This window comes from Hyperolius riggenbachi, chromosome 5, assembly GCF_040937935.1.
Source record: "Hyperolius riggenbachi isolate aHypRig1 chromosome 5, aHypRig1.pri, whole genome shotgun sequence".
In the NCBI taxonomy this organism is placed as follows: Eukaryota; Metazoa; Chordata; class Amphibia; order Anura; family Hyperoliidae; genus Hyperolius; species Hyperolius riggenbachi.
In genome coordinates, this window is record NC_090650.1 from 422,584,005 (window position 1) to 422,597,988 (window position 13,984).

At 44.2% G+C, this 13,984-nt stretch overlaps 1 protein-coding gene across 2 annotated transcripts in view; it reads right to left on the reverse strand.

The window, feature by feature from the left end:
* Window positions 1-6,245: 6,245 nt before the first annotated feature.
* The window catches only part of KCNQ3 (potassium voltage-gated channel subfamily Q member 3), a 333,527-nt gene continuing 325,788 nt past the window's right edge, over window positions 6,246-13,984 (reverse strand). For both annotated transcript variants that reach the window (XM_068238036.1, XM_068238035.1), the window contains 2 exons: window positions 11,467-11,545; window positions 6,246-10,310 (listed from right to left, as the gene is read on the reverse strand). In XM_068238036.1, the coding sequence (XP_068094137.1) occupies window positions 9,588-10,310; window positions 11,467-11,545 (802 nt within the window). In that variant the 3' untranslated portion in view covers window positions 6,246-9,587. The remainder of the gene's footprint in view (window positions 10,311-11,466; window positions 11,546-13,984) is intronic.

Here is a 13,984-nt window from a genome sequence, read left to right on the forward strand (position 1 = left end):
CTGGTCCTGTTCTTTTGGATCTGTGAGGGTTGTTGTCCTGGACAACATGGGCAGTATTGAGTGGGTTTTCTTGGGTGCTCCCCTGTGGCCTGTACGTGAACCGTCAGGGGAAACACCTCTTCCCTTGCCCCTCCCTCTTTCACCGGATTTCTTCCTCATTTCACTTATCCTTAAAGTACACGCTGACTGGCAGCAGTACAGTGGCAGTACAGAAATGCTATACAGTGGTGGGTGAGCGGTGTACCACTATTGTCAGCAGTGACACAGAGCACAATGCTATACAGTGGCGGGTGAGCGGTGTACTACTGTTCCCAGCAGACACAGAGTGGAAGTAAACACAATGCTATATAGTGTGGCTGAGCGAGCGGTGTACCACTATTCCCAGCAGACACAGAACAGTGAACAGAATGCTATATAGTGTGGCTGAGCGAGCGGTGTACCACTATTCCCAGCAGACACAGAACAGTAAACAGAATGCTATATAGTGTGGCTGAGCGAGCGGTGTACCACTATTCCAAGCAGACACAGAACAGTGAACAGAATGCTATATAGTGTGGCTGAGCGAGCGGTGTACCACTATTCCCAGCAGACACAGAGTGGCAGTAAACAGAATGCTATATAGTGTGGCTGAGCGAGGTACACAGAGTGGCAGTAAACAGAATGCTATATAGTGTGGCTGAGCGAGCGGTGTACCACTATTCCCAGCAGACACAGAACAGTGAACAGAATGCTATATAGTGTGGCTGAGCGAGCGGTGTACCACTATTCCCAGCAGACACAGAACAGTGAACAGAATGCTATATAGTGTGGATGAGCGAGCGGTGTACCACTATTCCCAGCAGACACAGAACAGTAAACAGAATGCTATATAGTGTGGCTGAGCGAGCGGTGTACCACTATTCCCAGCAGACACAGAACAGTGAACAGAATGCTATATAGTGTGGCTGAGCGAGCGGTGTACCACTATTCCCAGCAGACACAGAACAGTGAACAGAATGCTATATAGTGTGGCTGAGCGAGCGGTGTACCACTATTCCCAGCAGACACAGAGTGGCAGTAAACAGAATGCTATATAGTGTGGCTGAGCGAGGTACACAGAGTGGCAGTAAACAGAATGCTATATAGTGTGGCTGTGCAAGCGGTGTACTACTATTCCCAGCAGACACAGAGTGGCAGTAAACAGAATGCTATATAGTGTGGCTGAGCGAGGTACACAGAGTGGCAGTAAACAGAATGCTGAGCGAGCGGTGTACTACTATTCCCAGCAGCGACACACAATGACTGGGGGGGACCCTGGCTAGCGTGGCTGGAGCGCGAACTACCCTGCCTGCCTACCCAAAGCTAAACCCACAGACAAATGGCGGAGATATGACGTGGTTCGGGTATTTATTTACCCGAACCACGTGACAGTTCGGCCAATCAGAGCGCGTTCGGGTCCGAACCACGTGACCCGTTCGGCCAATCACAGCGCTAGCCGAACGTTCGGGGAACGTTCGGCCATGCGCTCTTAGTTCGGCCATATGGCCGAACGGTTTGGCCGAGCACCGTCAGGTGTTCGGCCGAACTCGAACATCACCCGAACAGGGTGATGTTCTGCAGAACCCGAACAGTGGCGAACACTGTTCGCCCAACACTAGGGACAGCTAGCCAGGAGATTTTATTAAAGGATGGCCCAGTATCTAAAAGTCCATCTAGAGGCCCAGATCGGACAAAACCACTCAATATCTTAGTAATCCAATCAGAGTGCTTAGATGTGTCCTTTTTATGTGAAATGAGCCTTCTGCAGCTAAAACTGTCTGGGCATTTTGATCACATGACCAGAAATAAAACATGCAATCAGACAGCTTACAGGTTCTGTGGGTGTGGCTGCTGCAGCTGCTTTGACTGCATCATATTCACTGTTTAAACTGCTAGGACGAAGACAAAGACTGAATCTCTCTGAGAATCGTGCAGCCCACCGTGCAGACAGTCAGCACCAGAGGAAGTGACTATGTTGACACTTGACTCTCTAGTAGGTTTTTTAAATGTGAATTATTTGGCATTAGTTAATTAGGGGCTTTTAGACAGAAAAAGAAGAAACTCTGCAACTGAGTACCTAGGCAGGTCTAGGAAAACATATGTACCTGGTAAAATTTGTACCCACCTTCTGTAGCCAATAAGAAAGGAGGGAGGAGCCAATGGGGTGAGAATGCAGTCTGCTCTGCCCGTGGCATGAAAAGCAGAGCCGAGATTTTGAAACCTTGCTGCTGTAGTCCCTGAAGTATTTTTGATACCAGTAGGTAAAACAGCCCTTCGGAGTTTACCTAGTGCAGAGCTATCAGTTATAAGTGGATCATCCTTTTAACCAACAGATGCCATTCCATCAGGCGATCTTCTGATCTGCTCAGCCCATACACAATAATACAAAACAATCAAACAAACAAAACATCAAGCAGTCTGACATTCTGTCTACATGCCCTATGAAGAAATGAAACTAAATCATCGCTTTAATTACACAGACACTTTCTCTTTGATGGAGTTCCCATCATTCCCAGCAGTCTCCAGACACTGCATCATTCCACCACAGATGCCAAACATAATTTTATCTAGTGCTGGCAATGACCAGCTGGATTTGGCGGGAACCGTGTGCCACAAACAAAGAAGACCTCAAAATTGCCAAAGACTACCTAGAGGGAACACATCTTGACAAAGCAACTTGTTACCATTTCCACCTCACAGAAAACCTTTGTTTTATGGGCTGACATGCTAATCCCCTAGCTTTACTACATAGTGAACCTTAATAACTAAACACATGTAGCAAAATAAACTGTATGGAGCCTATGTTCATTTCAATCATCATGTACAGTAAATGTTTTAAGGGCCTGCTTATGAGCCATTATTTCTGCTTTCTATTTTTTTTTAAACAGTCCTCTAATACAGGGGCGTAACCACACTGGGCCGGGCCCCCTGCCAGAGATCTGTCTCTCAGGGAAGTCACCATCTGCAAGGAAATGGTATGTTCTCCCCACACTCATGTGGCTATATTTTATATTTAAACATTTACAAAGTAGATTGAAATGTTTTATTGTCTCCGCTCAATGGCAGCTTAAAGGGAAGGTTCAGGGACTGTTAAAAAAAAAAATCTGCATCCACTTACCTGGGGCTTCCTCCAGCCCGTGGCAGGCAGGAGGTGCCCTCGGCGCCGCTCCGCAGGCTGCCGGTGGTCTCCAGTGGCCGACCCGACCTGGCCAGGCCTGCGGCCAGGTCGGGCTCCTTCCGCGTTCCAAAATGCGCCTCACGGCGGCGCGCTGACGTCATCAGACGTCCTTCGGGCTTTACTGAGCAGGCTCAGTTGTTCTGAGCCTACGCAGTAAAGCCCGGAGGACGTCCGATGACGTCAGCGCGCCGCCGTGAGGCGCATTTTGGAACGCGGAAGGAGCCCGACCTGGCCGCCGGCCTGGCCAGGTCGGGTCGGCCACCGGCAGCCTGCGGAGCGGCGCCGAGGGCACCTCCTGCCTGCTACGGGCTGGAGGAAGCCCCAGGTAAGTGGATGCGGATATTTTTTTTTTTTAACAGTCCCTGAACCTTCCCTTTAAGTGTCCCAGAGTGCAAGCACATGAACTATTGACCTTTTTCTATCTCTCCCCTGCTCTCAAAAGTTTTATGGCTGTAATTTGCTTATCAGTGAAGTTCACTATATTCCCAACAAGGTACCAACAAGACAGAAGCTGTCACTTGCCTGAATAAAAATTAACTCTTTCAGGCAGCAAAATAAAAAAAGAAAAACAGCCTGGTTATTAATATGTTTTGCACTGTTCATACACATGTTTAACTCTTCATGTCACATGTTGCCTCGGGTACACTTTAAGGACGGTTGGTAACATGACAAATGTACTCTATTAAGTGCTGCAGAAGATGTAAATAAATGCATAAAAATAAGAACACATTAAGATGAAGTTAAAGGATTAGCATGACAGCTCCGCAACTAGAAGAAAGATGGCATGTTAGGAGATGTATATCTTCTGGATAAATTCACTTTGATATTCCTACAGATCCCTTTAAGTTTTCTGGCTATCGTATAGTGCATAGGTTCTCAACATGCGGTACGCGTACCCCAGGGGGTACTTCTGATGGGTCCAGAGGGTACTCGGGCTTGATATACTTAACCAAGAATAACAAATTTAGAGATTTAGAAAATTATAATTCTTATTTAAACAACACCAAATTAGTATTTTAGCTAATTAAAAGCAATAATAAATGCTTGCACATTGTTTAGAACCAATTATCATGTACTACGATTAAATATATATTTGTCAAGGGGTACTTGTGATCATGTTTACTATGCTAGGGGGTACTCGATGAGTACAGGGTTTTAAAAGGGGTACACACTAATAAAATGTTGAGAAACACTGATATAGTGCATGCAGCTGTCTCTTTTTTTTTTTTTTAAAAGACAGTAAATATTTTTTTTTAACTGGAAGAGCGACACCTGCAGTTTGTAAGAGGGTACTGCACATCATCCTGAAAAAAGCAAAAACAGTCAAACTAAACAAAAAATGTTACACATACGAAATACACCATAATTAATTTTAGTCTCACAACAACATAAAAAAGTATATCTTGTACAAGAGTACATGTGTAAACTCCAGACTACAATATATAAAAAAACAACAACAAAAATGTTTCCAGAAGTTTGCAATTTTCCCTTGGCGTCTGTCGATACAAATGTAAAATTCATTTGCAACAGGTTAGTGACCAAACACGTTTGTCAATTATAATAAAGAAAATAAATAAGATTTATATTGGCAAGCGATCTATATGTATAAAGTATATATGTTTTATTTATTTTTTATTTTTTGGTATAACGGAATGAAGATGAAGATGTAAAACAAGTCCAACTTCAGGTCACTTTAAACAGATATTTCTTATTTCAACGGTATTTCTCTTGTGACATGGTTTTTGTTTTGTTATTTTACTTAGGTGCCCATTACCAATGCAATTTTTAATGAAGAATCATATTTTCGACATAAGAAGATTGTATTTAATAGATCCACAGTATAAACATATCCAACATGCAATTGTATCTAAACCAGTTGTGGTTGTATCTATGCTGCTTACCTAAGAGCTCTGGATCCCATAGAGTCTTCTTGGTCCTCTTTGTGTCCCCTCATTCCACCACTGTCCCCTATTCCAATTTCCCGACGGCCAGGTCTTTAGGTCTCCAAGTACTTCCAAAGATGAGCAGCTCCATCCTGCTTATGCATGAGTCCACACTCTCGTGTGCCCTGCACACTACTAAGCTGCTTGTCTTCGATAGTACTCTGAGACCCAAGTACTTCTGTGCGCTTCCAAGGAGACCCGAAGACCTCTTTTCGACATTAAAGGTGTAGGCTGGAGCGAAGGCCCAGTGGTGGAACAAGGGGAAGCATAGACAAACTGGAGGACTCTATAGGATCCAATACCTTCCTTCCTCTAAGGGAGTATCTGACTTTTTTGTTTCACTAGCTTACAGTTGTCCCTTAAGGAAACGATCAATAATGTGATTGCTCAAAAACGATTTGGCCCACCCATTGTTTTTTTCATTCAATACCATCTGAATAATCTGATCAAAAATATAACCATTCACTAAAAATGATACTGGGAATAGGCATCTTTCACTATACAGTCATATCATAAGGTAGAAGAGTATACATTTGAGAGTACACATTTGGGACACAACAGATCTGTTCTATTTGACATAGTTGAATGAAGCAGAGCAGATATGTTTGGCATCTAGAGACTGATAATGAGATGCTAATAACTATCGTGTATGCAAATGTCATGGGAATTGCACGCAGCTTGGAACTGGGCCAAGCTGCAAGCACTTCCTGTTGATTTTGATTGGTCTAATCAAACTCCAGTCCTCGAAGGCTGAGGCAGGCATGGGCTTGCAAGTAGTTATGAGTTCCTAAGGACTCAAATTTGTGATTTAAATTATGCTTAATTGCCTCAGGTGTGCGGCTGGATGAGATGGGCTTAGTTACCCATAAGTCCGTTGTGCTCCCTGCGCTCCAAACAGCTTGCATCACCACCGCGCACTTCCTCCTTCCAGCTTGAAGGAGGAAGTGTGCGTAGTGAGGATTGCAACGTGTCCAATAGGACGCGTGCAAGCTGTTTGGAGTGCAGGGAGGACGAAGGACTTATGGGTAACTAACCCCTTCTCATCCAGCAGCACACCTGAGGCAATTAAGCCTCATTTAAATCATGAATTTGAGTCCTTAGGGACTCGTAACTACTCGTTAGCCCATGCCTGGGCCGAGGTCCTCACACAGCTCAAACTAATTGATGGGACTTAGTCAGGAAAGGGGTGGTTCATCAAGTAGAACACATTTCTCAGTCCATCCTAAACACCGGCATAGATTTGGCCCTTGAGGACTGGAGTTCAACATGTGTGGTCTAATTCCGAGCTGTAAACACTGAAAGCTGGAATTACTAGCAGCTCTTTGACCCTCTCAAGTGTTATCCAAGAAGACTATCAAAGTCATCCTCTGTTTATTACTTATGGTATGAAGTTTTGTTGAAATGCACAGAAACCGGTTACACATGGACAGTCAAAACAGAACAGTTGCCAAATAGCAGTAGGTGGTTGACTACCGATCTGCCTGGGATCTACCATAATTGACTGGCTGTATAATGCAACTAAATGCCGATGTTTGTGTCCAATGCCAACTTTGTCTTGTGGCAGCATTTGACATGTTGTGCGATTACACAGCACTATACAGAGGACACATGTAGCATCTGATGTACTTGCATGGGTCCCTGCACAACTGTCAAAAAATGTCCAATGGCAGTTGGCACTGCTCCCAGCCAACCATATGATAGACCCTAAAATGTTTGGTGCACCTGGGCATCTTTGCAAAGACTTGTGGACGCCTCAATGCCACTTTGAAAACAGACTGACGTAAGTATGGCTTTTTAGTAGGCCAGAACCTGCAGGAAAGCAGGCCCGACTTGGTCCCAGAGAGACTTTTTAAAAGTAAAAAAATTTGGTCCAGGGGTGACAGCATATTCTGCAGTAATGTACAAAGCACATTGAGCCCTCCACACTTGCCCCTGTCCCCAAAGGAAGTCCCAAGCCAACGTTCCGGTGGAAAATCCGCACAAACAAACAAAAATACAAAAGTAAGTTGCAGTGTGCAAGATTTTTCCAGAACAGCCAATAAGAAAACATTTTCACTGGTTTGCAGTTCGAGTTTGAGTACTCAGTTTGGAGTACAGACTGCCCATGAACTGTCATCTCATAAACATTCACCAGTAGGAGTATGTAATTTCACCCAAGCAGGTCCAAAGACCCCTGCATTGTCGGTGCAACTTTCCGGAGGTTCACCACTCCTCTAGATGCCCAAGCAAAAGCTGAAGGCAGAGACAATGAGGTTGATTCACAAAGCTTTTCTCATGAAATAACTCACCATGCGTATTTTTTACCTTAACTGTGAGAAGAGCTAATGCATGAGATAAACAGATATAAGGAGATATTTCATGAGATAAACAGATAAGAAGAGATACAAAGAGATAAATCATGAGTTAAGTATCCTTTTTGTTTAATAAAATGGAGGACATCTACATGGATAAGGTAAAATATTTTTTCTCTGAGCGTTGCATTATTTTTGTCCACTATATCAGAGAAAGAACAAAGAAAATTCATTAAAGGGCCAAAGGGCTTTATCCCCCTTTTCAGTCATTCTGATATTTTATACACTGCCACATGCTAACTGCAGAAGTTTGAGGGTTGCCATAGCTTTGCATAAGTTTACTCAAAAATGTATTCCATGTAGCCAAAGTTTTTGTTAACCACTGCTACCCAAAATATTCAACCCATAGCTGCATATTTCTGGCTTCCTGTGCCACCTGCTTAGTCTACGATATACTTCCTTGGGAACACTGGCCTAAAGTCCAAATGAGTTGTACATACTAAAAAACAGTGGTTTTGACAACCCACTGCTCAGAAAGAGTGGGTGAGCGAGGTGAGTACACAGTGGGCAGGGAGATATACAAAACCATCTCAGGAGGGTACATACATAGGGAATGTAGATAAGGAAGGAGCATAAGGTGGCAATGAATTCAGCTGGTGTGTTATGCGTGTGGGCGATGTGAAGGGAGAGTGCAGAACTGAAAAGTGTGAGTGGTGTGTACCTACAAGTGGGAATGTAGGACAGAGGGGGTAAGCAGGCCCAGATTTACGTCAGATGTTCTGGCACCTTAGAGACTTTGCTCTCCACAAACCCCCACCAAACTGCACTGTAAGTATGCTGGCTGTCCCTTCTACCTTACTACCCCTGCCCGGCTTGGTAGCCACAATTTCCCCTTATTATTAGATAGCCCGAGGTACCTTCAGTATTAAGGAACTGCAGGTGCCCCCAAATATTAGGTAGCTAGAGGTGACCCCGACTAAAGGTAGCTCTCGTCAGTTGAATGTTGAGAGCCGGTTGAGTAACCTCTCATTTATGATCCACTCAGGAGGACTCTGCATAGGAAAGGAGGGAGGGAGGCACTCTGGGAGGGGATTGAGCCACCTTCTCATCATCAGGTGCCTGTAGGCATGAGCCTATAGTGTCTTATGGTTACGGCCACGTGAGTAAAAAAAGAAGCTCTGTACAAAAGTAGACTATAAGACCTACACAGAGTGGGGTGCAGAGAGGTGGTTAGAGAGTTACTGAGTGTAGGGATAGGGTACTCTGTAGGGTAGATGAACAGATTGGAGAGATACATACTGGTGGACGCTAGAAAAGATGGTGGACACTAGATCAATTGAGAGGGGTGGGGAGGAGCACACCGTGGGCTGGTGGGACATATGATGGGTACAGAACACAACATGGGGTGGGTGGTTCTATTGGGTTGGTGCAGTGGCTGTGGCTAGGACAAATAGGGAGTATAGGGTGGAATGGTCAGAGAGGAGCACACAGTGTGTGTGTGGCATTGCAGGAAACAGGGGTGAGCACACAGTGAAGGTGAAGGAATGGTTGAGTGCACAGTGTATGGGAGATGACATAGTAGGCACATTTCACATGTACTCCAAAGTCACCCAATTCTGTTTCGTCTCACACGAAAGCAAAACAAAAAAGCCCAGGTGCACACAGCCATAAACACTTTCGACAACTTTAAAGTAAAGTAAGCTAAAGCAACCTGAAAGTGGGTGTAGAATTAAAACCTTAAAAAGACAAACAATGATGTGATAAAATGAACATCTCATGTATGCAATTAAAGGTGATATATCATAACCACATTACCTTCTGCATAGATCCACCCATAGGTTAGTTATGTGCCTTTTTTGTTACAAAATATAAAATAGATTTTTTTTTAAACATTTATAGTGTGTAAATGCATGCAACTCATGCTGGAGTCTAAAAGCTCTTTCTCGTTTGTGGATAGCAACCAAAAGTGAAAAAAAAGAAAGAAAAAAAATCAAGTGGCGCGATGCAATGACCACAAAATTGAAGCATGCATCGTACGTAGCCATTGGTGATTTCAACTATTCAACTTTGGAAAGTGTATAGTGACTTATACAAATAGTACATTGTACAAAAGAAGTTAAACCCCCTACCCTGCCCATCTTTTTTGTTTTGTTTTTTTTAAGTAGGTTTGGAAGGTGTCCACGCTGAATCTGAAATACCATCTCCCGTCGATGACAAAGTCATAGGTCCACTCGGTGTAAAAGGGTCCGTGTCGGTGTCCGTTTCACCTTCTGCTAAGAAACGTTTGTCTCTCATCCATGCTGACCCATTAGGACCAAAATTAAAGTCTTCTTTTTCTTGGGAAATGCTAAATCCACTGGGAGACCTTTGAAGTTCATCATGGTTTACCGATAGGAAAGATAACGGTGTGTCACTGTCCCTTGTGAAACTTCTTCTGTGAATTGGTGAGGCCCTTTCGGCACAGGGGCTTGAAGTCTTTCTTTCAGGTCGAAAGTCAAGCCGTGTGTCTATTAATGTTTGAATAGGCAAAACTGTTGGCCTTTCTGTGTAGTTGGGCCCAGAGGACATAGACCTTCTGGAACAGTTGTCACCATTAAAAGGCATGGGTGAAGTAAAATCCACTGGATAGTCTTCAAAGAAACCATACTGGTCCATCTTGTTGAAGGAAACTTGGTGCAAGTTGTAGGGATCCATATGAGAGCAAGACTCTGTGTAGTTATAGACAACCCTCCCAACTTCTGAATACCGACTCTCTTCTCCCTCCTCTTCTACTGCTGCCTCTCTGAGTGGATAGTACTCAGTGACTTGGACCTGTAGCTGATCCATGTGTTGCATGTGCATGTCAACCAGAAAATCCAACTTTCGTTCCATGTCTTGGACCTGTTGTGAGTATTGTGAGAGAATAATCAGGCTACACTGAAAGTGTTAAAATTGAAACATCGTCTCAGACTCTTTAGAATGTTTGCCAAAAGCCACACATCAATTTTGTGATGGAGGAAGAATTGCACTGCTGTCAGACTTCCTCCAATTGCAGCAAAACTGAGATTTCTAGCACTGGATTACTTCTTGTACACATAAAAAGGAAAGTAATCACAAGCAAGTTTTAAGTAATATTGGAACTATATACACACATGCTCATCAGCTACTTCAGGTACCTTTTAAAGAACTGACTTGAGAGGGAGATGGAGGCCGCCATATCAATTTCCTTTTAAACAATACCAGTTAGCTGGCATCCTGTTGGTCTTTCATGATCAGTAGTGTCTGAATCACACATCTGAAAAAAGCATGCAGCAAATGCAATCAAACTTAAAGAGACTCTGAAGCTAACAAAAATTGCTATTTTTACCTGCTAGTTCGCATCAGTAGTCTCATGAGATGTAAACCGCCACATCCCCGCCACAAAACGAGGGCTTTAGACCCCCCAAATCCCAGGGCAAACATCCATGACCATCTCGGTGGTGGATTATGCTGCCCTGAGAGGCAAAGTTTTCTACTGTAGCTCTGCCTCTGCTGACGTCAACCGCCGTGCGGATCTCTGCCTCTCCCCGCCCCTCTTTGTGAAGGAGGATAGAGAGTGGCGGTAAGAGGCGGTAATTCACGGCAATTGACATCAGGAGAGGCAGAGCTGCAGCTGAATACTCTGCCTCTTTCAGGAAGCACCGGCCGGATTGCCCCCCCCCCCCCCCCCCGGGATTTGGGGGGTCTAAAGCCCTCGTTTTGCGGTGGGGATGCGGCGGTTTACATCTAATGAGAGTTCTGAAGCGAACTAGAAGCAATTTTTGTTCGTTTCAGTCTCTCTTTAAGTGAAACATTTGATCTGCATGCTCAGGGTCTATGGCTAAAAGTATTAGAGATAGAAGATCAGCAGGGCAACCATGCAGTGTTCATTGTTTAAAAGGAAATCAATATTGCAGCCCCATATCCCTCTAAGGTCAGTTGTCCTTTAAGTGTCCTTCGATTAGAAGAAGCAAAACATAATTTTTTAGAAATAAAAGTAAATATTCAACATTGCTTCAAATGTTGGTTCATACTATACCTGTCTTTCGACCTTCACAAATTTTCCCATCATACTTTGGTCTTCAAAATCTGATCCTTTGGAACCATACGGCTCATGCCTGGAAAAATATGAAGTGAACTTTTTATGCTATACTGCATATATAGTTAGCATATATATAGCCACTACCGTGAGTAACCAGCTTCATTAGCAAGAATTTTGGACATTTTTAAAATATAGACTTATGTAGCTTGAAAAATGATCCTATGGAATATGAACCTCATTGTCAAGCTGCATACATTTGCATGAAAACTTGCATAATGTTTCATCAACTCATTATTTATGTCTCATGACCATCCCTACACACACCATGATGCAATTGGCATAAAGTACACACTGGTTTGACCTCTATGAATGGTCTAATGCCCTGATAAGCTGTTTTAATTCTGTGCATTACCTGACGGGTCCAGTCAAGCAAACATTCTAATTTTCCAGTCAGCTGACCTACACTATATTCTAATCTTTTAACTGAATGATCAATCATCAGGAGAACAGAGGCGCCAAAAGGATAAAAGGAAGCTAAATGAGCTTAAAAACCAAGTTCTTGGTAAATAGAGGAGGTAGTGGTGGACTTACCTCCTCCAAGTAGACACACAACGACTGTAGTAAAGACAGTCAATATATTTTATCTGTTACACAGAGGTGCCTGGCTCTTCTACTGACCACATATGCCATTGCTCCGTTGTTATTGCCTGATGAAGCGGGACTAAACCTGCGAAACGCGCTGCATATTAGGAGTTCATAAATAAAATATATTGACTGTCTTTACTACAGTCGTTGTGTGTCTACTTGGAGGAGGTAAGTCCACCACTACCTCCTCTTTTTACCAAGAATTTGGTTTTTAAGCTCATTTAGCTTCCTTTTATCCTTTAGGCGCCTCTGTTCTCCTGCATAACATTGAGTCCACCCTGGGTGGAGGGTTGAACCCCCTTTTTTTTCTCATCTACAGAGAGCGACTTCTTATTCCTGAGTGGGGTCAGAAAAATCTCCCCACCTGCCTTTACAGTGGTTGCCTAATGGTAACCCTGGTTTGTGAGTATTAATATTTACTCTATCTAGTAACCATTTACCAGTACATATTACACTATTGGGGCTCTTGGTGTTCTTTGTTTTTATCAATTTTCTTGTGCTCTGATTGGCTATAGGTTGCTTTAAACCAGTGTTTCGCCAGTGTTGTCTATGGTCCTAATTATGAGAAACCTGACGGACTCAAAGCACCAGAGTGCAGCCACTAGGATTTGCTCTATAGGCAGTGGCAGAGTCTTGCCCAAGGTCCCCTACTGAATAGGTGCTGCTGGCATACTGAATAGGAAGAGCCAAGATTCGAACCCTAGCCTCCTGTGTCAGAGGCAGGGCCCTTAACCAGTACACTTTCCTGTCTGCAAGGGCTTCTTGCCCCTGCAGTCATCCTGTGTACGCGCCAGGGCCAGAATTATGATAAGGCACTATGCCTACAGGCACCGGATGATGGAAAGGTGGCTTAATTCCCTCCCCAAGTGCCTCTCTCCTGCCTTACCAATGCAAACTCCAGAGCGGAACGTACATGAGAGGTTACTCACCAGGGTCTCGGCATTCCACTGACCAGCTCTCCCTTCAGTTGGAGGTATCTCTAGGTACCTAATGCTTTGGGGCACCTCTAGCTGCTTACTACTGAGGACAGCTCTAGCTACCTAATACTAAGGGACACCTGTAGCTACCTATGATGGGCAAAGGAACTAAGGAAGAAGTGACATTTAGGCCAACGAGCACACCTGCAGTGCCGTTCAGTGGGTGTTTGTAGCTTCATTGAGGGTGAAATCTAGGGTGTCAGGACATTGGTAATAAATCAGAAAAAAAGCTGAAGCGTGCACCTTCCGTCACATGGATTTATTGTCCTCAAAAGTGACAGCCAGTGCATCAAGGAAACAGCCAATTTTGACACTTCAATACATGGTACAGCCCAATGTGCAAAACCATGGTGTATTACACCTCTTATGTGTCCATGGAGGCAGGCTCAGCAATACTGGAGGTGGGTGCGGGCACTAGATGGTGGGGCCCCACCATGTTTTGAAGTGTCAAAATTGGCTGTTTCCTTGATGCACTAGGACAATAAATCCATATGACGGAAGGTGCACGCTTCAGCTTTTTTCTGATTTATTACTATGTGACTGTATTTTTCCTTGCAAACTTGCGGAGCACACGTTATTGTGACTTAGCCAGAGGTTAACAGCCAGACCTTAGCAGGCCAGCGATATATATATACATATTTTGCGCTGTGGAGCTTATTCACTCACGATTGATGTGGGAAGTGCCACACGCCATTCTCCTTTTTCTTTTCAACAATGTCAGGACATTTGTGCCTATAGGCTCCTATGAAGTAAATCTGGGCCTGGCCCTCACTGTCCTTCTGTAACCCTCCAGCCAGCAGCAGCAACCCCCGCAAAGCTGGGCGGTCATGGCCAGTGGCTGGCTACTGCAAATGCACGGCCCTGAACCGCGTTCACCCAGATAGCCCTCTGGG